General features: G+C 35.8%; 1 protein-coding gene across 3 annotated transcripts; it reads left to right on the forward strand.

Annotated features, from left to right (window-relative positions):
• The first annotated feature begins 777 nt into the window (after positions 1 to 777).
• Positions 778 to 27,479, forward strand: Mitofilin (inner membrane mitochondrial protein mitofilin). 3 transcript variants are annotated; one of them, XM_089647011.1, is made up of 16 exons: positions 778 to 896; positions 3,845 to 4,029; positions 7,501 to 7,721; positions 10,229 to 10,309; positions 11,276 to 11,445; positions 12,686 to 12,803; positions 13,403 to 13,554; positions 14,883 to 15,045; positions 15,410 to 15,495; positions 17,406 to 17,516; positions 18,638 to 18,755; positions 20,287 to 20,307; positions 21,456 to 21,602; positions 21,891 to 21,994; positions 23,199 to 23,383; positions 25,537 to 27,479. In XM_089647011.1, the coding sequence occupies exons 1-16, from the start codon at positions 852 to 854 to the stop codon at positions 25,712 to 25,714; spliced, it is 2,085 nt and encodes a 694-aa protein (XP_089503137.1). In that variant the 5' UTR covers positions 778 to 851; the 3' UTR covers positions 25,715 to 27,479. The 3 variants fall into 3 exon arrangements, with proteins under 3 accessions (XP_089503137.1, XP_089503138.1, XP_089503139.1); XM_089647012.1 differs by lacking the exon at positions 20,287 to 20,307; XM_089647013.1 differs by lacking the exon at positions 10,229 to 10,309.
• Positions 27,480 to 27,830: the final 351 nt, after the last annotated feature.

The following is a 27,830-nucleotide window of genomic DNA, read 5'->3' on the forward strand; positions in this document are numbered from 1 at the left end:
GAACCTGTGTACAATAATAATGGGCGTTTTTGGTATTTAACAACAAAAAAAGATTTTTCCAAATGTTTGTACGGATAGGCGTACCGTTATAAATATTTACAATTGCATTTCAGTTTTTATAAAACAAATTGTCATACGGTTGTGTAGCTGTCGTATGCTTTTTGAAAATCTACAAAGGCACAGAAAAGTTTCTGGGTTTTTGCCAGAAACTTCTCAGTGAGCATATGCAATGAGAAGATCTGGTCCATGCACCCCTTTCTACTCATAAAAGCACCTTGCACATCCCATATTTTATCCTTTGTTTCCTTTCTTACCCTTTCAATCAAAATTCTACCATACAGTTTGCTAACTGAACTTAGCAGGATAATAGCCCTATGATTCCCACATTACATACGTGACCCGTTACCATTGTATAACGGCATGATCACAGCCCTTCTCCAATCCAAAGACGTGTTGTAACCTTCCTTTAAACATTGGTTAAAAAAATTGCACAACCGTGTGAGAATTATATGGCTATCTCTTTTAAAATATTCAGCAGCAATATTGTCGAAACCGACAGCCTTAATTACAAAATTATAAAAATTGGAACCTGTATACAATAATAATGACCTTAGTAAGCACGTCTAAGATGGACTTGGACTGCAATAAATGAAAACATTTTTTGCAATAAATGTTTTTCAAAAATACCCCACATATGAATTTTTATATATTTTAATGCTGTTGTACAGAATGAATGACAGCTAGCGCAAAAGGTTAGTGTCACCGATTGCCGCCAGGGGTTTTCGACCTTTTCAAAATATCGAGACGAAAAACATCCGCGATCGTCTTTCGGCAGTGCCTGATTAGGCAAAATGTTTAGAATTCCAGTGAAAATATCCACGACAGAAGTCATTAAGGTAGTTTGTCTCCATTATCCTCAAATTCTGCTAATTCTGCGACCGGCTCGATCCGCTACACTTTTTGTAAATTATGTCACGTCTTCTTTCGCCTTTGCTACATTATCTGTCAGATACTAAAAATAAAAGAATATTGAAAGGAACGTCAATCATTTCACCCTTGTGTTCATAGCTAGTGAGATTATACAAAATTTTATTTATGCTAAAATTTTGCCAGTGACAGTTTCAAGTGAACTTACATAATAACATAACCTCATTTAAAATGTTTCTCTACCAAAACTAATTTCAATGCTATAATCTTCGTAAGTTTCTGCCCCTTACAGAAATCAAAACAACCCCTTCATTGAGGAATTTTATTGTCCCAACAATATTTGCTTGCTGTTGAAAAAGGGATTGACTGAAAAAATTGTGCAAATATGTTTGATTATCTTACAATTTAACCTTTTTTCAGTGCATATAATTCATGCATAAAATGGTTTATTTTAATATGGAGCAGAAAATTGAAAAGCAACGTTATGTGCTAACAAAATAACATTTGAAAATCAAAAATACGACGTTAATATTTTTTACAATTACTCAAAAACAAAGCGCAGTCAAAAATGAAAAGAAATCTCAAATTTTTGATGGTCCAAGTAAGTGTTTTGTGAAAATAATAATTTGATATTCTTGGTTGCTGTGGTATTGTTTACAGCAGTACCATTGCAAATGACAATATAAATCAAAATCTTGTCCTGTTGAGAATTTTTATTCAAAAATTCTTGTAATTAGCACATATTTTTAATCTTTTACTTGCTTTATATGAGACAAATTATGACATCTGGAAACAGACAAGGATGTGCACGGAGCAAAAGCTGTATTAACCACTATTAAGCTTTGAAATATCAATTTTACCATTCAAAATGAAATAATAAACTTGTTGAATTCCGCTGCACGCTTAATACGCCAAAAATTACAAATAGCACTTGATTTCAACTTAATTACTACAACAAATAACTATTTAAATTGTGGGAGATAAAAGTTCCATTTTTTCTCAAAGGTTAGGAAATATGTATAAATTATTAAAATAACTTAAACTAACACCCTAAAAACCTATTTTGTGCATGTTTTTGTGCCCTCCAGCGTTTGAGGGTCATATATGACTGGTCGTCCATATTTTATTTTAAAGTATTTTTATCTTTTTTTCTATCATGCAAAAATACATAATTTTTTTGATGTTAGAAAGAAAAATAATAATTCTTTCCATTTTGCCTCAAATATTTTTACTGGATCCCATTAATAAAATCCTAAAAATAGCCAAAATGAATAATTCACATTTACAATTAGTTTAACTTTAAAAATTATTTCTTATTTTTTATAATATGAACGAGATAAAAGTGAAGGTACAGTTTTCTTACAAATTCCCCAAACAAAACGAATATGTTTTTGAAATATCCAGTTCTCTCAATTTTTCTATGATTGGAGTAAAAAAATAAGTAAAAATGTGATTACATTTTTGACAACATTTTTCACATTTGATATTAAAATTTTATTATTTAGAAATAGTAATGTATATTTTAAATGCATACACCGGAAAGATGATTTTATCTACTTTCTAAAACAGTTTTTTTTAACGGAAAATTAAAAATTAAGATGTTTATAGCGCATTTTAAATACAGAGAAAACATTTCAAACTGAACAAACGAGTTGAAAGTACTGAAGGGTAGAATAGTTGTCTCCATCAGATATTTAAGTTGAAATCAAGTGTTGTTTTTTTATAGTCTTTTTGAAAATTTTAAAATTAAAATGAACTGCGATTGTGATGATTCTGTTTTTGGCTTTTTGGTTTATTGCCAGCATTTTTTTATGAAATGTAACTTTCATAAATATACAGAGGATAGGGATGCGCTTAATATGCACATTTTATTTTAAAAACACTTTGTATCAGTTAGATAATAATGATAAGTAAGTATTTCAGTTTTCGGAAATGGAAAATAGTGCATTTTAGTAGCTATTTTGTTAGAAAAAAACAGGCGATTTGATGTATTTTCTTCGCACCATGTTTTGGCATAATAATATTGAAATAGTTTTTTTATTTTTTATTCTAGTCCCGTGTGTAGTATCAGGAATAGAAACATATGAAAATATCGTTGTCAGAAATTATTGGAAATGGTTGTCCCTAACGTTATTAAAAATTATAATGTTGAAATGAAAAAATTCCCGACGCTTTTATAGTAATTAAGGTGAATGAAAAGGTTTTATTTAAAAAAAAAATGTGCGTGGCCAGCGATCCTGAATTTGTAGCTTTTTTAAAAATTAAACCCAAACTAAGAACCTATTTTAGGATCATAGGTTCATATTTTGGGTAAAATGAGAGAAGAAAAAAACTAATCTTAAAACATTCATATCATTTGATAGCCGCCAAGTGAAAAATTTGTTTTAATTTTAACAAAATACTGAAACATTTATTTCTCATTATTATCTAAGTACTTTTTAGAGGGAACTGTAAAAACTTCTTTGTTTCAAACTAGCCCATTTTTAATTTCTGTTTTCAACGCAAATAAAAAACAACTTTTCTGTAAAAATGTTTAATTTTTAAACTATTGGTCAGATAATCTCAAGATGTGTGATCTGTACTATTTGAAATAAAACTGGTATTGCAAATTTATATAATACCTTTCGACTCAAATTGATAATCTACTCGAGAAAGAATTTCGACATTTGAATTTATGTTTAATTTAATTTAATTTCGCAGAAGTAGGGAAGAATTTACCTCACTTCTAGCACAATTATACATGCCCAAAACACTTCTATCGGTTTATCTCTAAACTAACCATTCAATCTACAATACGTAATTCCAAATTCAAACATGACTAATTTTATTTATTATTATAATATGGCAACCTATAATCTTTCACTCTAATTCCAAATTCAAATTTGACTAATTATTCTTTTAATTTTGTTTATGACAGCTAAATGCCCGCCTGACCAACAATGTGCGCCAGCTGGCGACACCGGCCACGGGGGGCTCCGCTCCCCCGCCCCCTCCCCCGCCCCATGAGGAGCCCCCCAAGAAAAGTGGGGGAATCGGGGGCAAGTTGTTCCTGGTGACACTGGGAGCCACTGCCTTAACGGGGGCTACTTTAGCCTATGCAAAGTTAGTATTTGATGTGTGTACTATTTTTTATTGAATTATAATAATGCCTATATTATTATATTATATCTGCACATCAATGTTGTAGAAGTTGAACAAAATCTTAAGGTTTGGTTGATTAAAACTCTCGTCACATTATTGAACAGAACTGTCACTGTTAGTTGTTGTCTCTCGGCCTTTTCCATTATTACACAAATTTTGATCAGCTGAAATGAATCAAGAATTGTAGGCCCTGAGGAAAATAATTTATGTATCTCAGAGCCTATCACTTCATTGAGGATGATGTGTGTAGGTTTTTTGAGAGGAAGGAGTGATCTTGATGGGTCTTAAGGGACTGACAAATCTTTCCACATTCGAGCCGTTAAAAACGACCTGTTCATTAATTTACTTGGTTGTTGTAATCTTTTGCCTTAAAAATTAGATAACTGTCTTAACTCTTAAACCCTACCACTCTGGGAATGTAATTATTCCTACCACGGGGTACTGAAGTACCCCGGGCAGAAAAAAATTTATAAAATAAAAGTATTTGATATTTAAAAAAATATTATTTGTATTATGGCAAAGTAATAAGAAAATACAATAAAATTTATTAATAAAAACTAATAGACATTTTTGTCGTAACATGAAGGACAGATTTTGTATTGATGGTCAGCACAAATATGGCGGCGACAAGTGTTACAGACAGATCGAGATTTTCTGTCCTTTGTGTCCGGACAAAAACAGCAGCGACCAGGTTTGGGATTATCAGGGACCGGCCTATGATCTTCACTATGAATATTCAAGACTGCACGTATAGTTTCTCTGATATCCCGGGCTAAACTTGGCCATTGAAATTTTGCTCTCATATGAGACTTTATGAGTGCCATCGACAAACTCTTAAGAAATTCAAGCCGCTTAGTTATTTTCTCTTTATCAATGTTAGTTGACAGCTTGAATAAGACCCAAGAATTGACACCAACCTCATTTAGCAACCCGTAGAAGAGACACATGGGCCACCTTTTGGTCATCCTGGACATTGAGTACTTCTTACAAAGTTGGTCGAACACATCCACCAGGCATTTGGTTTTATTATAGAAATGTATTATTTCTGGAAGGTACACTTCATTATCCTTGTCAGGGCTGTCATGCATGGTGGACAGCATTATTACAGCTTTCTTCTTAGCTGACTTCAGAGGACATTATGACAAAAGTGTGAGAGGTTCGTCGTAGGCAAACATTGAGGTGCATCTTTATCAATTTTTTTTGTCCAAGTAAACAGGAGAAATTTCTCGTTTATTCTTCTTTGCAGTTCCAACTAATGTTATCCCTTTTTCCAGTTACTTCTTGGCCGTAGGTATAGACGTGAACCAATTGTTACATGTCAGGTTTCTGTTAAGACCTTGTACGGGAGCAGTCAGTTCCATTACATTATTATGACATTTTCTGTACAGAACTAATGGAGCATCTAGCACACGAACCAAGCGCCTATCTTCTTCATTTATACCAGCCCCATCATTGAGAGGCACTAAATACTCTTCATCTCCTTCCACTTGATCACCGTCTTCATGAGATGCGACTTCAGAATGATCCCAGAAATCCTCGATAACACCGTCGGGCTCATCTTCTGAATCTTCTCCTAGGTTTAGCTTTTCGTCGTCAGAAACCAACAAAGCAGCTGCAATTTCACCCCCCCCCTCCAAGATTTCGAGTCTGGGATGCCATACCTGAAAATAATTCAGACACCTCATTATACTCCATACACTGTCATTACATTCATAACACATTATTAGTCCATGAATGTCGCGTTACTGGGCGCAGGCCCTCTCTATCAACACTGTACTCTAGCCATTATCACAAAGTAAAGTAAATCATAAATAATTTGTAAACTTACCAGAGAGATGTCGAGAAACAACTTCAGTAATTCAAGTATAACTGGTAGGAAGAACTAACACTATTCCTACCACGGGGTACTGGGGTACCCCGGAACACCTGTGGACGCGACTGCACTTGCCGGGAGGTCACGGTTTACCGACGTATTTACGCGCCAATTATCGAGAGTAGATTAGCTAGAGCGATTTTTGCAACACTGCAATATTTTCAAAATTGTGGATATTTTAAATAGCAGGGGGGTACTCCAGTACCCCAGGTAGGGTTTAAGAGTTAATCAGGCACAGGCGCAGCTCGTTCTAACGTTCGTTTACCCGTGCACCGAACCGCCAACAAAATTAAACAACATTTTAAACCTCAATTTGGACGCGGTTTTGGGTACCAACGCCTCTGCCATAGGTCGCTCCAAGTGGGATGCTACATTTGGTGCTTTAGCAGAGGTGCCCGGGTTTATCAGGTGAGATGTGTTCAGGATGTGCCTACCGTTACGTGGTGTGCCAGATTGGGAGAGGCTGGTTTGGGGAGAGGGGGGCCAGTCTCTCGACCCAGCCTCTCTCAAAAATATGTGAAAGCGCGGCCTCATGTGTAAGAATTATTCCGTCTGAACCAAGGTAGGTTCCAATCTGGGTGATGGAGAGAAACACGCGGCTGGATTGTATGAAGCTGAACAAACATATCCAAACCGTTAGAATGACAAAATGTACCGAAAAAATCCGAACAGCGTCGGAATCATTCAAACCATTCCAGAGAAAAGCTCGAGTGAAGTATTTCTTACGTAGGGTTTGAACGAGATAGTAATATTTCGTTAGCAAAATGCAATGTTTTTATTATTATTATTCACGTAATATATTTAGGGAACCTATTTTGTCATTGTAATTATTAGCTACACACGTGCGCGTTATTATTATGAAATTATTTCTGTTTTGATATTATGTAATTGAATTTCTTTGGCCTTTTTTAAAAATGAGTGACTATAAGTAGATTCAATATCACATGCAGATATTGGGAGTGGAAAGCACCAATAGATGTAGGAAATGTGAAGAGGATGAAGAGATTCCAATTCACCTATGGCGTCAATGTCCTGCCCTGGTGGGAACTAGGCTCAGATACCTGGGAGAGACATACAGTAGAACCAGAAGACATAGCCACATACCCAATGACAACCCTGGTGAACTTTATTAATGGGACTGGCTTGTTGTTAAAGGATTGAGGTAAAATGGGAGATAGCACAATGGCCTATGGCTTAAGTGCTCACGGGAACTACGTGTAAACTGTCTCCGCCCTTAAAAAAAAGGGTACAATATAATTATGCTTTTCATTTGGCGCTCAGTAAACCACCGAACATTTGATGCAGCGGCCGTACCTGGTCTTAACCTTTGATAGCAATTCATAGATTTCGAAGGGTTACAACTAACAGTCAGAATGAACATTTTTTAAGAGTTTGGTGCAAATTTGCTTTCTCATCCTCTTTTTCTAAAAAATACTTCATAATCCATTTCCGACCATAGATTTCATCCTATTTCAACAATAAATTGAATTGTTTGTTGGAAAGCTAAGTTTAAATAAATATAATGCTACTGCGTCTTGAAATCGTACACTTGTTTCCAGGAGTGACAAAGACTTCCGCAAGATTCTCAAGGAATACGTGCCCTGGACTGACGACGCCATCGCCCTGATGTACTCGGAGCGGGAGATGACAGGCTCCTGGGCGGTGTCACAGGTCAAGGGGCTGGCAGCTTCCGCCTCGGAGTTGCTCTTCAGTGAGGACAAACCATCGGTGCAGCCAGCTTCGCAGAACGATAAGAAGTTTGACCTCTTGGCTCCGATCGGTGAGGAATTAAAATTGATTGTTTGATTTTTTGTCATGTAGCCGTAGCTTACAACCTAAAATCACTTATCAATTTAAACTTAAACCAACCCTTAGTCATTGTTAAAATTAACCTTCCAGCGGGCGCGCTGTCGTAAAATTTACGACAGACGCGCCTTATCGCTTCCCCCACTCTTACCACTTAGTCGTAAGCATCGAGCTTCGAGATATGCTAGAGTCAAATCAAATCAAATCAAATGTCAATCATTTACCGCAATATGTAAGTGCTGAATTACGAGATCAAAGTGAATTACCGTCGGGCAGTTGAACCGATAACAGAAGAAGAAAATAGAAGCTTTCCAAAACGCGGTGTTTGTCAGCTATGTGCACTGGATAAGAAAAGATCCTCAGCATCAATGAAGTGTTGCCGTTGCCAGTCCATTACATGCAAGAACCATTCTTCAGATTAGGTGGTTTGTAACAATTGTGTGGATGAGAATTTTGATTCTGACTAAATAAGTCGATAAAATATTTGTTTTGAAATATCAACATGTTTAGAGAGTGTTGCTTCGTTTTTTTTTGCGAAGTCGAATATTTTTTTTTTTTAAGTGCTGCCTATTATCATTTTTCATAACCTTAGAGAAATTCCCTAACATTTGTATAAAGAAAACACCACTTACATGGAGAAAACTCGATGACGTAAAATTTACGACAAGCGCTCGCTCAAGGGAAATTTCTCAACGCGCCCGCTGGAAGGTTAAGAATAGCTAAATGTTTTAGATTTTGACATCCTCCGTGGTAAAGCAGTAAATATCCTCGACTATGTGTTCAGAGGTCATGGGTTTAAATCCGGGTGTGCACAAATAATGTTTATTTAATTAATATGTGTTATTTTACATTTAATTGATATAAAGTATATTTGCGGCATGTTCAAGAGTGGTAGATACTCTCATTATAACCACTGTTCAGAATCAAAAGGTTGTTTGAAATGGCTTTACGCCATTAATGGTGACATTAATACTCCTATCGATATACAGTACACTAAAAGGAACAAAGGGATTAATAAACCTAATGTTAATTAATTCCTCACCCTTTAATTTCTTTAAAATTACCCAACATCCAACTACATACTTACCTAACTTAATTAATTGCACCTTTCAATGTAAATAAGTTAGCCTATTCAAAAGCTAACAAGTACATGACATTACCATTTAAGGATATACTTTAAAGAATTTTATTAACTCCCGTACATACTGTAAAGGGCGCAATTTCCCTGTGAGAGGTCCATTGCAAAAAGGGTGCCTTAGTACATATCGGCGTTAGCTCAGGTGGTAGAGGTTGAGATCATGATCATCAGGCGTCAGGTCAGCTACGGCTTTTACACGGGGAACTGATTGCCAAACAAACCACTTCGAATTCGTCAAAGGAAACGCATTAATGGGGTATGATAGTATATTCACAAAGCACAATTACAAACAGATACACAAATGAGATGGGTCATTTACATCCTAAATATTCCTAGCGTTTCGTTAGCAAATAGCAAAACAGACATGTTGACAGGGCCAAGGCTAGATTGTGAGTGTGGGGCCGTTGGTGATTTGAATGCCGGCGTGTCGAGCGTAGAGCAGTTTTACCAACTTGGCCGTGCACAAGGCAGGCGCGCGCGCACAGCGACAATGGTAACAACTCACCGCTGACTAATTTGAATTCGCGGGAGTTTTGAACGTGTCCGATTCGTTACGTGACAATACACAATATGAATACAATTTGATAATATTGTCCGTATCGAAACTGAATTATTTCAAGAAGACATCATACAAATACTATATTGTATCGGTGATTCAATCCAATATTGTATATTTGTATGCCTTTCTTGAAAAAATTCAATTTTTATATGGACGAAACTATTTAATCATATTCATATTCCGTATGTATACGCGCAAACAAACAATTCATCTTAATATTTTTAAAATGTGTTTTTTCCTATATTAATTTCACTATCGCGATCTATGAATGAGCAGTTAATGAATAATTTTATGTTTGCCCTTAAGGCTAAACGCGACGTTCGTTATAATCTACGTGTTCATTGATGGTGTTAATTTAATTATTTTATTAAAATACGCTCTTTGAAAGTTATGCTTTACAATATCAAGACAAATTATTTGTTTGCGCCCGTATATACGCAATATCAATAAGTAGTTTTAAAACTCAAATCTTTCAAATAAAGCATTCAAATATAATTTTGGATTGAATCACCGATACAATATTGTATATTTGTATGCCTTTCTTGAAAGAATAGTGTTTTTATAAGGACAAAATTATTTATTCATATTCATATTGCGTGTGTACGGGGCAAACAAATAATTTGTCTTAATATTTAACTAGCAAAATGTATATTTTATAAATTCTTTTAAGTTTATCCTTCAGAGAGTTTCACTGTATGTATTACCTTTTAAGAGCACATTTGGCTTCATCCACATTTGTACATCTTCTGTCTCAATTAACGCATAATCCCTTCTAACTCTGCAGCGCCACCGAAAATTAAGGAAATTGCATTCGAGGAGAAACCTACTGGCAGCGAAGATAAAATATTTGTGGAACCCGTTGAAAGTGAGTTAAATAATCTATTGGCATTTTATAATTTATATTTCAGGTACGTTTGAATGCATTTTTATACAGTGGAAACAGTGGTTCTTAATCTGCTACGAGTGTCCTGCAGCAAAACATGCAAGATTAGTTTCAGATATAGACGTTAAAATGTTCAGGAAATTATTTCCGTAATAACAAGTTACTTTCCATCTGACTAGAAACTTCAATAAATAAAAGATATTTTTGTTAAAGCCTACACAACTCCATACCTGATAAAATTACATTTTTGTTTCTTTCACTAACCTACTAGAGGTATTATCTGAGGACAAAATGAATGTATGTATTAGTTCGACACTGCAATTGAAGTGCTTTGTACCGTGAGTGGGCTCAAATTTTCAACACTGCAAATGCAGGGGTTCGACCCCCAGGGGTTAAATGTAAGAAATTATTTTTTTATTCGAAATCCATTTGAAAAGTTAATCAAAAATATTAATTTCGGTTGCGACCTGCGAAATTATTCACATTCAAAGAACTCAAATTTGCTATAGACTTGAGTGTCATTTTAAACATTAGAATCAGTTTTGTGAAGTATATTTATTCAGACAAGCGATAGAGTAGGTACCCACCTATAATATTTAAATATGGCATTTTCAAAATTGGAATTTAAAATCCCTTGATTTTTCAAGGCTCTGTGCTATAATTTTTATATTTTCAGTACGTAATGAAAATGAAAATTGTTAATGGAAATTTTGAAAAAAAATAATTTTCTTGTGATTTTATTTATTTTAAAGAAATATACCAATCAATGCATATTGGTTGAGGCACAAATTGTTTGTGCCTCATATTATAGTGTGCTTTGGAAAGACCCTTCTTAGTAAGTACATATATGTATGTACATAAGATGAAATAAGAAACACTGTATATAGGTCTTTTCTAGAAACCTGAATTATTGCCATTTACTTACTATATCTTTCGTTTGATATCCAGATAAAGTCTGTGACCCTAAGACCCCTCAACACCCGCCCCCGCCAGAGCCCCCGAGGATATCTGAACCCAACGAGTACGTCAAGATCCTCGAGGCAGCGTCTTCCGAAGCCAGTTCTGCATACACAAGCGCCATCGATATCCTCAATGAATACGTGACCAAAGTTAATGCTGTGAGTATACATTGTTAAGATTATTGATAAGGAGATTTTTTTATTTTTTTTTTTTTATTTATTTAATATTTGTATGTTTTTTACAATAAATATACAATTTATACATATTATACAGTGTTATAAAGGTAAATAATAATAGCTTTTCCTCACCATAAAGAGACGAGGCTCTTGTGTTTGGTGAGTGAATCCTAGCTCAATTATATGGAATCATGTAAGTAAGTAAATAATAAATTTGCAAAACCAAAGGGATAAGTAAGAAATAGGCAAGATTTATCAATAATACAGTTTCAAGATTTGAAGGAAATAATAATAAGAGTAAGATATGGACTTTTATAGTAGTTTTAGGTAATTATTTAATTTTATTTTAAATTCCTGAATATCTTCAATATTTTTTAGATATAATGGAAGGATGTTAAAATATGTTATACCTAGATAGAGATAGGTATTTTGTGTGTGCTTTGTATTGAGTTTTGGGATTTTGATAGTTTTTTGATATCTTGCTGATGAATTGAATTGTAAGTTATTTAACTGTATTTCTTTATAAATTTGTAGAATTGAATATTTTTTATAAATATTGTCTATTGTGGGTACATTGAATATTGAAAAGAGAATCTAAAGAGATGAACTAAAATAAAGTCAGTTGTGACACAGTGTGACTAAGCTCACCCAAAAGTAAGTAAGAGATGATGTATGAATGTGAATGAGGCATGGAGTGTATGCTAGGACCGATTTGTTTGGCGGACTGTCCTCTCTGCCTACAACTGCTGAAAAAAATACTGATAGTTAAAACACGGATTGAACAAAAGACAATAATTATCCTTCTATTAATTTGAATGAAATAGCTATTACTTTTTTGCTCTTCTCCGGCGACTGAAATAGATGCTTCTCATTGTTATTAAATTGATACATAATGTTTTAAAAATAATTTGTGCAAATTAACGATATCCAGCGTCTCTGGATTTACCCATGAGACCATTGTAAGATTCTGTAGGTCCCGAAGGCTGCGATGGGAATGGGCTGTAGAAAGAATGCCAGTGGAAGCGACCCAGTAACAGACCGAGGAAGAGGTGGATGGCAGGACAGGAAGGCTGAAAGAGAATGGTGAGGAACCGAAGCCAGTGGAAGAGACCAAACTCCACCCTGAGATATAGCACCTTGTGATGAAAGGGATGGACTACTGTATAGCTCCCAAAAAGCACTTGGGTCCTGATTAATAATTCATTGTTTTGTTTTCTAATAGGTAATGGAGAGCTGCGCTGAAGGTGGAACTGGAAAAGGACCCTGGGATGAGTTGAGGCGTGCCAACAAGAGGAAGATTGACGCAGAATGCAGAGTAAAGGCCGCTATCAAAAAACTCGGTAAGAGCCAATTAAATTAATCATTAATTTTGAGTCAAATAGACTAATGGTGTGAAATGAAATAACCTAACCTAAATTCGGGTACTATTATCGTCACATAAAAGTGATACTGCTCTAAATTCCTCTACCTTTCTTTTCTTTCTTCTTCTTCTCTGTTTTAAAAAGAAATACAAACATTCTCGGGTTATAATAATTAATAATTATTAGTTAAACACTAATAATCATCAAATCATGTGAAACATGTTGCTTTTGCAATGGTGGAGGACTTGGCTTGCAGAAGAATTGCTACGCACACCATCTCTGTGGTAACCCGACGCATTTGTCCACTCAGCTACTAATCGGTCTACTACATTTTACTCTTTTTGTTGAAACATTTTTCTGCATCGAACTGTCCAGTGGTTTCATGAAGGTTTTTTAACTAGTGGTTTGCAATTCACAATTCATTTTCGAAATTTGATAATTTAAAAAAAATATATATTATGGTAGTTGCATCAGTATAATTGCTTTCCTGTGACGATATCAAATATGTAGCTGTACCGTTAAAAAGTGGATAAATTGCTTGATTTACTAAGAGACTTATTTTATTCTTCTTTCAATAGATTCCTGCTCCGGGATCAAGGCGGAACGTGCTCGAGCTGATCTATCTTCCCAGAGACAGGAATATGAGAAGATTAAGGCGGCTGCTGATGTGGCTTCGAGATACTGGCCTCAGGTGGAAGAAGCCAGGAGGCATTTTATTGATGAACTTGAGGTATTTCACAACATATTCATTTATATTCAAGACTTAAAAACAAGACTTAAAAAACATATTCTACGGGCTGTGTAACTCAATCATAACCTACAGTTGCATTGGGTGGGGAGGTACAGGAAGAACAACATTAAACACGTTATTGAAGGCACAGAAATCTATTTTACGCGTTATTATGAAGAAACCTTCCAGATATTCGAGCGACGCTCTCTTCAAGGAATTTAATGTACTAGATGTCCGACTAAAAAAATAGTAATCCATGTTCATAAAAATAAAAACAAAATGAAAACAGCCGAACACAAATATCAAACCAGAAGTAAGGGAAGAAATGACCTTTCCGTTCCAACAAGCAACAGAGCAGCTTATCAAAAAATATTCTCATATCTCGGTCCTAAAATATATAATAAAATCCCCTCTCAGCTGAAACTGTGTGAATTATCATCCTTCGGTCCAGGAGTGACAAAATGGTTGTTGGATCTAGGCAGGACTGATTCCGAAATGTTACTAAAAAATGTAATTTGATAATTATTTATCACGAACGCATGTATCTTTATGAATCTTTTTTATGTATCTTTTTATGTATCTTCGTTTTAACATACTTATTTTACCTAGTCTTAAATCCTGTATTCTTCAAGAATAACTTGAAACCTGTAAATTTGACTGTCCAAAACGGGAATCCTTCCTAGTTGGTCAGTCAAAAGCATAAAATGTAATCAATATTAGAAAAAAAAAAAAAATTCTATAGGCATGCCTTGTCGCAAGATCTGGGTATCATTTCAACGAGCAGAGGCAAAACACGTGACCATCTGTTTGGCACAAGGAGGGTGTCTTGAATAAACTACAACATCATTCGTTCTTTGACCGCCGGCGAGCGTTCATCGAAATAACTAAACCCTGCTCAAAACCTGCTCAAACCCTGCTACTGTTCCATGTTCGTTTACTGCGGTGACTAAATTATAAAATATTTGTTGTGTCAAACTAAATACTGTATAAAAATATTCAATTTAGGAAACTAGTCGAACTTTTTTCACCCGACTTGAGATTCGCACTTACGGTTATTACGCAGCGAGGAATTAATGTGCAATTGTATAAATTACTACTTATTCATAAGCAGATTTCATTTTCGAAGACTAAAGTAGTGATACTATAATGCGAGTTACCTGTAGACTGTAAGTTTTATTTATTGAAGAGTCACTTATGATAAAAAACTCATTGAGTGTAGCGACCGCTTTATGTTTTCTCACATAAGATATTTCAATTTTGAAAAACCTTGCAGGGGAATTTCACTGTGCATATTTAGTTTTATTTTATATGTTTATGATCTTATTCAGGCCCTCTTCCCCCGTGCAGACATCTCTACTGCCAAGCTGGACACCCGAGGCGGAGACACGGACGCCCTTCTCCTGGTGACGCTGCGAAGGGTGCTCCTCTACCAGCAGCTCCTGGCTAAAATGGACTGTGAACTTACGCAGAAGGTGGACGATGCGCTCAGAGGTAAGATATCGTCCTCCTTGAATATCCAGTTCAAATTTTTCAATTTATTACATACTGCATTTTAGGCTCACGCACAGAAACTGTTGCAAGAATATTTTTAAAACGTAACAGAAAACAACTGCTCTCTGTTACGCAGAAGTTGGACAATACGCTCAGAGGTGAGCTTGCGTTTCCAGTTCTCATTCCTTGTTGATTTTTACTATCTCATTTTTATACATACATGGTGTATTAATTATGCTCATTTACAGAAAATATGGCAATAATATTTCTAAATATATTGTCATTATATATGAATGCCTGAACCTTGTGAACAATTTGTTGCATTGTATGCACTATAGAGTTGTATTTTTCTTTGATATTTCAGGATCTGACGAAGATGTTTTCAAAGCTAAAGTGGAAATTGAGCTGGAAAGGGAACGCAGGGAGCTCGCACTGCTCTTCCAGAAAAAGGTCACTTTTTATAATACAAACAAAATACTTATCTATCCTAGATTTTAACCTGATCTACCTGTCTACCGCTACCGCATATGTCATCCATCAGCGGGGATAACCGGTTGTGCGGTTACACATTCCCACTTACTAATAATCATGTTTTAAATTTTACACAACCGGTAAACAAACATTAACCCTATATGTATAAATGATTGTTTATCAGTTGTGTAAAATTTAAAACACTTTTATTAGTAAGGCCCACTGTGTCAAAACGTGCTGCGTGATGTGACAGATTGCTTTCAGACAGCCAGCTTTGTATGAGGCAAGGAGTGTTTTCCAAGACCAAGTTGTTTGGCGGTCCGTCCTCTCTACCTACCCCTGCGCTAAAAGGCGTGATGGTTAGTTAGTTAGCGCCGTAAAATTTAAGAGATATTATAAAAATCAACAGTTAATGGCGCATTCCCACCGTACTTATCAGTTAGTACAGGCTTTTTATGCCATAAAACACTCAATAAAAATAGAAGCTTAACCGGTTGTGTGCCTTAAGCACGTATACGCGCTCTAGGTAGCCGTGCCCACAAGGCCGACCGTATAGAATTAGCACGTTAACACGCTGTTCTACATGACGATTTTATTTTGTGGCCTGCCGGTACATCCACACCAAATACCTTCCGGCAGAGAAGAAATGAATGTTGAATCAACTTCAACTTTAATTACATAGGTATTATAATTTTATTTTATTCTTGAACAATTTTTTTTATAACATTTCAAATTGGGATGTAGGCCGTTATAATTGTACCGTTTATACAATGTATTTGAAGTACCAAAAACCTTTTAAGTGCATTGTAGGACATGAAAAACATATAGAATTGACCATAGAATAGAACCCTGTGAACAGCAGTTGCTACGCGAACGCCGCACAGTACGGTAATGTCTCTGGTTATGTCAAATAAAAAAATAGGATACGAATGACGGGAATCCATTGTAATCATAATTACGAATTCCTCTGGAACCTAAAATCTAAGCAGTACAAGGAGAGAAACAAAAATGTCAATCAACACAACAACAATCTACAGAAGTTATAACAAATTTCAACAATTTTCGAATAAGATTACATATGAGTCGTGTAATTTCTATACCCGCTATATCAACTTTCATTGATTTGGAGAAAACCGCAAAAAACTGTCACATCTCTAGCGTACATAAGTAATTGCATTACAATTTTTTATATAATGAATTGGAGTAATAAAATTTCGAAAAGCATTTATTTTTCTATATATGTCTAGCAATAATTAAGTAATTTCGATAAATAAAATGGATAAAGCGGATTTTGATACTCACTTGGTGATTTTGAAAGTCAACTGAGCCGACATGGCGGGTTTAGAAACACACGCGTAGATCATTTTGACACACGAGCGTGGCGTCAGAGCGGCGGCCATATTGTATTTTGGCAAAATAACTGCGATTGGTTGAATCCGATATAGCGGGTTTTGATAGTTACTTTCTGTATGATATAGCGGATTTGGTTTCTCAATCGCAGTTTTAACATGGTTTTTGGTCGTGATAAGGAGGGTTTTGAAACTCAATTTTAGGTTCCTCTTGTTGCTCGCAAAAATGTGAACAAGATGTCATACTCAGATCATTTTGTCAAAAAATCGGATATAGCGGGTATAGAAATTATAGGATTCATATTACATTTTGACAGCTCATGCGAACTCTGGTGGCATAAAAAGGCAGTATCCAACCCCATTGATATAGAAATAGAGCAAGTGTGAATGCGTGATGATCCGTTCCACTTCTGAATGGTTCGTTCTATGAAATAGATCATAGAATAGGTTAGGTGGGATCCCAGCTTTATGAATGTCGAAATCAAATTGTTCGGGAGATGATTTTATTTATTTTACATTATTAGTTTATTTTGTTCACAGACGCAATTGGCAAAGGCGGAAGCCGACAGAGAGCTGGCTGCACAACTCAAGAGACAGATGGAGATCTTTCAGCTTCAACTGCAAGAGGCTCTTGACCATCGCACTGAACAGGTTCGTATTGCCCATAATAAAACAAGACCGGTAATACAGGAAAACTAATATATTTAGCCTAGAAACCAGAAGTTATGCAAATCTCGCGATACCTAGTTTTGTAAAACTATGCCTCTTGGAATGCTATGGCCTATACGTTCCTGCACTACTTTAGCCGTAGTCGTCACCATGTAGGATATAACACAGCAGAACAGATTTTCCCATATGTTAAGAATGTTAAAATAAAAAATCCTGCACTGGAAATTGAAAAATAATCTGTTGTACAATGATTTGAATAAACTGACGAATTAAGGTTTTCCAAAGGACCGGAAAAAATCTTTTATGGGATATTCTTTAGCCGTTTCCTCATTGCTGAAGATCGTGACCCTGTCTCGTGCTTCAAGGGACTGAATAAGTAAAACCTTGTACTGAACTTTGCAGGAACTTTATATCGTCAGTTTACTAGCAAAAGTAACTGTTTTGGCTTAACTTAGCTTAATTTTGTTAAAATGTGTTAAAAATGCCTTATTTTGTGAATACATTTATTTGTTTTCTGCATTTTAATAACAATTTAATATATATTTTTGAAGTAAACGCGTGTTTCTCTTCTGATTGCTGATTTACACAGCTCTTCAAACATTCAAAATCCAATATCTCAGAAATACTAAAATGTACGTTACCGACTTCTGCTGGTAACCCGACGATGTGGGTTTCATTGTAGATATTTAAAAAAAAAGGAAATTATTATTGACAGTTATTATTTTATGTTTTTTAGTTTTGTCAAGTGGACTTTAAATCCTACAATTATCATTTTTTAAAGTTATTTGAATTATTGTCCTGAAAAGGGAATATGTATTTTTGTTGTTTGTTTTTGGGGTGTTATGCCGTGTTGCGCTAACTCCTTCTTTAGCCGACGTTTCGGACAGCGTTGCAGTGTCCATCATCAGGGCAGATCCGGTAGATCCGAAGATGTGTTACGTAGATGTAGCGCAACACGGCATAACACCCCAAAAACAAACAACAAAAATGCTTTTGGCCGTGAAAATCTAAAAACTTACCGGAATATGTATTGTTTGATGCTTACTAAGTGCAGAGCCCACCCTGTTACCCCAAATTATTAATGTTAATTTTTGTTTAATTAGGTGAAACGTGACGAAAAGAAACACAGCAATGAGCAACTGGCAGCCGAGAAGGCAGCCACAGGAGTGAGGTTAGCTGCAGTCCTGGGTCGTCTGCAGGGTGTAGACAGTGCACTGAAAGGTTCATTATTATATCTTTGACATAACCACTCGTTCTTATAGTCAAAAGCTCGGCTGTAGAATAACCTTTCTTGTTTCGTAACAACAATTCCAACAATCCTAAGTTTGTGTTGTTTAAAGTCCTTCTCCCACTGGGATACTGCTATACGATACTCATGTTGTGTACAGAGGCTGCCCGTGACTGAAATTGCCAGCAGTGCATTTCACTTTTAAAATGTATCTCGTGTGTAATTTAGGTGGATTAAATTGATGAAGGGGGTACCTGCTCCAATTCATTATCATTCATCTACTAAGTTATATATGTAAGCTAATTGATTAAATAATACTGCTACGTCCGCATTCCCAAAACCATCTCGAGAGTAAAGGAAACGCATTTCATCGTTGAAAATGATTGAATTTACCGCGCACGACTTTAAATGTGTGAATGTCGTAGCGTTATCATTGTACATTAGTATTTCTAAGCGAATACATTCCAGACGCATTGGATTAAGCATGATCAAATTCTCTCTCCGTCAAGGCGCATATATCTGCACTGCTCTGACACATGATTGGACGATAACTGTCTCGCTCATGTCACCGTTTCGGCTAGGTCTGGCTGTCTCCATACCGCCCGATGTTGTTTCAATAGTATGGTAAATCGTTGTTCTGTGCATATCAGGATATGCACGGCCCGCTTGCTCTTGCGCGGGAGTCTTGTACTAGAAAATAATGACCTAGTGGGAATTAAGACTGGAGCATACTTTCGTACATCGATGACTGGGGCAGCGGTGTCGTTGTAAGTTGTTATTTGAAGACAGAAGACAAGCAGTGCAATGCACAAATGCATGTACCAAGGAACCGCCTCTGGTTTTGTATATCACAAACAACTTTTGACACGTAATTATTGGAATTACAAGACCCACGTTACCACCAATCATTGTTGAATCAACATAGATTGCTTTCACTCACAACCAAACAGTTGCTGTATCTGTCATTCTTTGTTGAATATTTTGTTCCTAGCGTTGATCTAAAGGATACGCATTGTTACTAGTGACACCATGTAAGTCCCGACGACGTGAAAGGCAACAACCTCGCCCGACTGGTCGCGGGAGTTTGGCATCGCCGACAAGTTTACAAAGTGTACGAACCTCCGCGCAGATGTATGACGGTTGTCGCCAATATACCTGAATCGTCGAGTATCAGACACTTGCGTATCCCTGTTAAAGAAGGGCCTAGGTTAACTCTAATTTTGCAACCGATAACTTCTTTGCCTAAGTCTTATAAATTTATAATCTCTTCTCTCTTATCCATGATTTTTATTCTTGCATTGTACACTTTTGTCATCTACCAAAATGTAATTATTACTAGTCCATTATGGTTTTTTAGATTTGTTGCTTTTAGTAATAGCTTGAATAATTTGAATATTACATCAATACGTTCAATATAAAGAAAGCACTCCATTGCTATGTTTATAATCTTACCGAATTACTAAACCTAAGCCACTAACAAATTTACTATATTTTTAAATGTTTACCAATAATATTTTCATGCAGCCTTAGACGATAACTTAAAAGGTAACTATGTAACCATGAAACATTATACGGGGTGTCCGGGGGTAAAGTCGGAAGGTGATTCTACATCATGGTAAAAGTAAAAAAGGTAAATAAGTTTTTTAGAATTTCCAATTTTTATTTTCCCATTCAAAAATATTTTTCCATAGAAGAATATTTATTTTCCCATACAAACTTAAAATTCAACTTTTTTTTACCTAAAAACTACCAAAACATTGGAATTTCGAAAAAACTTGTTTATCTTTTTTACTTCTAAAATCATGTAGAATCACCCCTGAAGTTAGCTCACTTTACCCCCGGACACCCTGTGTATGAATCGCATGCTTTTAAATGACATATTTAACAATGTCTGTATAATTATATTATATGTCATCATGCCTTACTTGGCTACCGTTGTGATATAATGTTTGCTTATGACAAATATTTACAGAATCTTCTCCAGAATTATCAGAACTTGTTGCATAATGCCAAATTGTTCAGACAAATCCAACTGTACATTCAATTCAATCTCTATGTTCATTTGTAGCTCGGTTTTGGATTCGACCACGCTCATTCCAAAAATCACTCCTCCGAATGTTAATAACAAGTCAGGAACATAAACTGTTTACTGTGTTAAAGCCAAAGAATTAACGCATATCTCACCATCTTTCTCGAGTGGTTAGAAGTTTAACTAAGTCAGATTTCCACCCAAACATGGTGGGTTTGATTCCTATGCTAGAGAAGTCCTCCATCTAGACACAAGCAACATTTCCACTTAGTGTGATGGAGTTTTTAAAATATTGTAGGGATATTCGTAACACAGTTTGACTTTCTTTCTCTAACCCATCGGCATACCTGCCGCCAAGATTGGGGGACTGCACTTTTTACGCATCAGCACATTGCCCGCCCATAAAAAAAGCATAAAAAGTGTTTAATTTGGGGAAATATGGGGTGCAATACTACACAGTAATAATCCTTCTCAAGTATGCACAGATGTCACAAATAAAAATTATGTAGTATGCCGTTGGGTCAAAAAAAAGAATGGGTGAGGTTAATTTTATTTTTCTTTCCTTCAGTTTTCTTCAATGTTCTGTTTTGTTACTGTTCTTTTCTATCATGGAACTGTATGATTATTTTGAATTATTTTATATTAAACTTCTCCATGATTCCAGCTCGTTCCGACGCTGACAAGATGGCCCGCCAGGCGCAGTTGCTGTGGGCCGCCAGCGAGGCCCTGGAGGGGGTGCTCCGCGGCCGGGGGCCCAAGGCGGCCAGGGTCTCTGTGGCTACTGAGCTGGAGGCCATCGCCACAGCTGCAGGTATGTCAAATAAAAATTATTATTTATTTCTAAGAATTGCACATATTCTCTGGCACACTTATACGTAAACAAGGTTCATTAGCCCTGTTCTAGGTTATCAGATGCATGTTTCAATAAATCACTAGTGTAATAACTTCTGTTTTCGTTCCCTTGAACACAAAAATTAACAACTTGTCAAATTCATCATATATGCAAGGTTTTTCCACGTAGGATGTTTTTCAGGTCCTTTGGAAAACTTTTTAAGACAGTTTTACTCACATACATAAGTAATATTTTTCTCTTTTCCAGCTGACACAGATGAGCTGGTGGCAGCCGTACTGCGAGGAGTTCCTGCTGCAGCAAGGGAGCGAGGAGTGCTCAGTGAAATCTGCCTGAGAGAACGATTCATTAAGGTATGTTCACACAAAATTCGGTGTAAAAACAAGACATTTTAAAATCTTTCGGTATCAAGCTTCATACCAATTCTTCTTTAGTAGTTTCCTCGTTGTTGAGGATTGTGATCCCCTTCAATTTTCCTGATGAACACGGCTTCTCCACCTACCGCGGTCCTACGCTACGTACGGAGAGCCAAGGACACTGACTTTTCGGACGTTGGTGATATTTGATATCCGCATCAGTGATCTTCCACTGCCTTCCTCTTTGCCAATGACCATGACTTTTCCAGGTTTGAGTTCTCAGTTTGGCAAGCGATATGTCACAGTATCTTTGGACATGTTATAGGCAGACAGTTGATAGTCTATTGAGGATACCTAGCTTTTCCAGAATGGATATATATATTAGTGCGTCTGATTGTCCATGGTATTTTTCTCCAGCATCGCATTTCAAGGTCGTTAATCCGCTTTCTTTCGCTGGTTCAAGTGTCCATATTTCCACGCCATATGGAAATATTTAGAAAAATTGGTTCCTGTCCTTAGCAATTGTCATGTCCATTGCCAATGGATTGTTCTCAAAAACTTCAATCTTTATGTAGATCATCAAACATACTCATTTCAGTTGTCTCTGATAAAGTGCATAATTTTGAAATATTCCTTCATAATGTAATGTGTAAAATTATTCAAGTTCAATAAAGTTGAATTTTCAAAATTGGTTCTGATTGTGGGAACCAAAAATTTTAAAATTATTTTAACTAGCTGAAGTCCCCGGCATTGCCTAAGATTTACACAGAGTTTTTCGAAATCAGACTTATACAGTGACCTTCATTTTGGTTTGAAGGTCAAGTCTGCAAAATTTCATCAGTCTTGGAATAAAACTGTAGATTTGTATAAAAATCAAACAAACAGACAATCGTCTTTATATAAATAGATAATAATTCTATGTGTGAAACATGTATTTCTTCTGTTTAAATTTTTGACAGATCTAAATCTGAATCGCCAACGTTTGTTAAAGTTTACTAACGGTGTTCATTTGAAAAGTAATTTATTATTTTTTTAATAGGAAATGATCTTGTAATGGTCCAAATATTTTATAAATATTACTTTCACCCTCACAAATTCTACAATTTTAATATTCTATGATACCAATCTGTCATAATTCGTAACGAAGTTATTTGGTGAAAAGTTTTATCAACCTACAATTTTTTTGTAATTTTATTGCCAGGTTGAAAAAGTGTGCCGCTCCCTATCCTTGGTGCCAGAGTGCGGCGCGCGCCTCCACATCTTTGTGCTGTCCTGGTTGCAGGGCCTGCTACTGGCCAGACCCCCCCCACCACCCCGCGGGGAGATTAAGGACGAGCCCACCGACTTTTCCAAGCTGGACAACTACGACATCTTGGAAAGGGCAAGGTTGGTACCGATCGCTGAACACCGACGCTGCTGATATGGCCTTGTTATTGATATGGTCATGATACGAGGAGTCATGAGACTTCTTAAAAGAGGAGACATTAGCATCATATGTAGGTTATTCGGAGATTATAGTGATACCTCTATGTGTCGTTTTGAAGGGACCTATTGTCATGATCTAAATACTTCGGCTTCCCACTTCTTGGAGAGGAGACGAGAGTAAGAAGCGAATATATCCTTGCCTGCCTGATCCTGTTGGATCGCTCGTCAGTCTGGTCAAGCTCCTCAGGTACCGCAGGGCACCATTTTTTATGTACTCGCCCAGAATGAAGCGAGAGGGATGATGTTTTCTCGCTTGCACTTATGGTGGGAATATGATAGATTTCGGTTCTGAAAAAGTAAGCCTTTTTTAACCCTTAACCTATGGCAAACCGTTTGTGCACCAGTTACAAGAATTTTTTCCCGCCGACAAACCATTCATGCGCTGCTAGCATTGGAATTTCGCACTAGCTGGAAATTTTTTGATATGCGATTTAAACCTGTATGCCATGAGAAAATGCATAAATTTTTTTTAACAGAATCGCTTGCACTTGAAACACTTTAGAGTTCATTATTGATTCTATTTTTTGATTTCCCTTTAAAAGGGGTCTGGTGTTTCAGATTAATGGTGCAATTTCCAACTTTAGCTTCCTTAACCCTTAACAATGCATTGTCCCAGTGGAGAGCCAAAGTCATGACACTATTGGAATAGTAAACTATATGAATGCGGGAAAACAATGAATGTGGGAATATAGAAAAAAGTTACATTCATCCTTAAATGTTTAATATTCTTAACCTTTCCGGGAGTAAGTTATGTAATGCTGGCCGTGCTCTGGGGAGTGAGTTTTTTTTACATAAATAAAAAATGATATTTTTTGATTAAATTCTATGATAGTATGCAAAATAAATAACAGCCGATATCTCTGTTGATAATGATGTAAAATGTTTAAAATTGGTGTAAAGTTACAGGAATATGCCAATAGATGGCAATACGATGCATTTTTACAGAATATGCATCGAATATGAACATGCGACCCCTGTCGTCCATAGCCGTCCATACTCCTTTGGCGAAAGTGTGTTCCGTCGTTCATTAGCGTCCATACTCCCGGAAAGGTTAAAAAAGATACATATTTCACACGTGCTATGAATGTGTTTAACGCTTGGCTACATCAACGCATTTTTCAATGGGATTTTTTTATTTTCTTCGACAATTTTTATTCTTTCTTGAAGTGTACTCACTTTTTTCACCAGACATTTTTGAAATTGGAATGCTCAAATACTAGATAGATAACCGCAATCCTGCACCACTGCGTTTGTAAGTCTAAAGACAACTAATATCAGAAGTGTTTGCCGGCAGCGATCGATCGAGTAAAATAGTATAAAAACTGCGTAATTTAAACCATTAATGCGGTAAAACGATGCACAGTGAAGCATCCGATGCGATCTAATATTGTTAGTTTTGTAGCGTCGAGCTAGATTAACTAATTAATAATAAACCGCTCGACCTACTTAGTACCTACTCCCGAATTATGTACCTGCAGTCCAAATCGCATCGTAAACAAAGTAATCTACCTACTACAAGCACCTACTTGTCTAACGACGACAATAATATCGCAAGTCGGTCTTACACATTACGAGAACTCGCCAGAAGGTTTGAGTCTACGGCCTAGGCATAATTGCCACGCCGTCGAAACTTCGGGAAAGGGCCAGACCGAGCGAGTGGTCTCGATTTAGTTGCCATTTAACTACCTGCTGTTGCCACCGACCGAACAATATAAATAAGCCCGACGCAGCGAGCATATTATTAGTATTCAGTATTTACTATCGTCGGCTGCACCTACCTACGAGTACTACGACCTAGTTTCGCGAGCATTCCACAGTATTTGTGCATAAATAAACGTGAAATATTGCGATTGTAAAATCAGCTTTCAACTTATCAATAAACGCTATACCTGAGTTGGAGAGATTTTTCATTTATACACCACGATAACCACAGTTTTGTATGATTGATTCAGGATTGGGAGAAAACAATGACAATGCTTGAAAACGATTACTCGAGAAACGATCGATTAAGATTTCACTGTATATTACTGATGTTATTTTATTATCCTCCGCAGGTACTGCGTAGAGCGCTCCCAGTGGGGCCAGGCCCTGCGCTACATGCAGCTGCTCAGGGGGGCCCCGGCAACCGTTGCCAGGGACTGGGCCAACGAGATGGCCCTTCATCTAGAGGCGAGACAGGCTGCCAGTGCGCTCCTTGCACACGCATCTGCATCAGGGCTGCTGCATCTTTAGAGCTCCAACATTTTAGAAACGAACCATCTTTAGGGCTCCAACAACCTTAGAAATGTACCATCTTTGGACGTTGAACGTCCTCAGAAACATCTTTAGAAATATCCCATCTTTAGGGCTCCAATGTCCTCATAAAAAAATAATGTGCTTAAAAAAAATGTACCATCTTTGAACTTCCAACGTCCTTAGAAACATAACATCTTAAGAGCTCAAACATCTTCAGAAATTTACTATCCTTAGGGCTCCAACGTCCTTAAAAACATAACATCTTTAGAACTTGATGCATTTGAAATCAACATGGCATTCAATGATTGTAAATTGCGATGATCTATCGATTGTAAGTTACAATGATTATATGATTCGATTATTGTAAATTACTATGACCTTATGATTCAGTGATTCTGAGTGAGTGTGAGTTATGTTTCAATGATTGAATGATCCAATGATTGTAAGTTACAATGATTTTATGTTATGTTTCAACGATTGAATGTTCGAATGATTGTAAGTTACAATGATTGTATGTTATGTTTCAACGATTGAATGATCCAATGATTGTAAGTTACAATGATTGTATGTCATGTTTCAACGATTGAATGATCCAATGATTGTAAGTTACAATGATTGTATGTCATGTTTCAACGATTGAATGATCCAATGATTGTAAGTTACAATGATTGTATGTCATGTTTCAACGATTGAATGATCCAATGATTGTAAGTTACAATGCTTGGTATGTTTTGATGATTGGAGGGTGTGTGTTTCTATGACTGGAAAATATAATGAGCATCTGTTTCGGTGACTGTCAACACAAAATTATCGTATTCGATGATTGTAAGTATTACACTATTTGACAAGAAAAAAAAAAAAATACATAAAATGAAAAACTATAAAATATATTGTTAGCAATATTATACGCAAAGACTTACATACTTACAAATGTATATGTTCTGAAGATTCTTAGCAACGATTTATACTAATTAATTTATTGAATGGCTGATTGCGTAGACAATTTTTATAATTTTTTTTTTCCGAAAAACTTTGTTTACACTTTGATATTTTTACTACAAAAATGAAATTAAATATGTGGTCATTTTTTGATAAAATCCCTGGGTATTTTGAAAAGGTCCATTTTCAAATACACACTATAAAAATTAATTCATTATTATTATTTGTTTATATTATAATTTATTAGGTAAAAAGCCTAGTCATTTAACTTCCACCTAACTATCTTTTGCGTAGACGTTTCTAACACGTTTATAAATTATCTATGTGTTAAATATATATAAAATTTTGAACATCATTGTTAAAACAGAATCCTCGTTACGTAAATGAAATAATTTACTATAATCTTTCATCACAACAACAAAAAAACGAGTGAAATATGTAATTTTTCTTCTTGAAAAATTTGGATTATATTATATTGTGTATGATTTTTCGTGCTAGCCAAACTTGGCAAGTTTAATTAGAATTTTATTTCAAACACAAATAAAATTTCTAATATTAAACGTAAAATTTTGTATTAAGCTTTTGTTGTGTTCAAAATTCACTATTTTATGATTGTTCTAATGTTCTATTATATATTTTTTTCTATTTTTATTTTCCTTTCAAAATTATTATCCTCACATATTTATGAGCAAAGGAATACTTAAAACGTAGCGCACACAAATTTCGTTTGTAAAATGACATGGGCGTGGGTGAAATGTGATTATAACATTCTGAATTTTGTTTAAATTAAATGTAAATAAATTAGACTGTTTTATTTTTGAAACGACGTTCTTCATTCTTACCTTCGGCGTGCTAAGATGCAAATCAAAACTTTGGTTTCGATGAGGGGTGACTCTTGTATTACAGTTAATTAAGGGGGGGCTAGGGTTAATTCGTACGAAAAAAGGCATTTTTTTGTGAATTTTTTGTGACAACACATTTAAAATTTCTTTATTAAATCTAATAGGACAGTAAAGTATGACATTTAAAGAATGTTGTATAAAATTTTCACGGAGAAATATTAAAAAACACGGCAATGGCAGCAATTATTCGGACGTGTCTCAAAAAAAAGTAGAATGGCGGTGACCCTCATAACTCGGTGCTGGGTCATCTGAAATCAACAAATTAAAGTTCA

Source organism: Hesperophylax consimilis, chromosome 25 (genome assembly GCF_061612785.1).
Source record: "Hesperophylax consimilis isolate HC1 chromosome 25, BYU_Hcon_1.0, whole genome shotgun sequence".
Classification (NCBI taxonomy): Eukaryota; Metazoa; Arthropoda; class Insecta; order Trichoptera; family Limnephilidae; genus Hesperophylax; species Hesperophylax consimilis.

Bases quoted from the DNA above. Each gene is read 5' to 3' on its own strand.
- Mitofilin (XM_089647011.1), top strand. From the start codon at position 852: ATGTTTAGAATTCCAGTGAAAATATCCACGACAGAAGTCATTAAG. The intron at 4,030-7,500 runs GTTAGTATTTGA...ACTTGTTTCCAG, and splicing joins GCTACTTTAGCCTATGCAAA to GAGTGACAAAGACTTCCGCA. The intron at 17,517-18,637 runs GTTCGTATTGCC...TTGTTTAATTAG, and splicing joins TTGACCATCGCACTGAACAG to GTGAAACGTGACGAAAAGAA.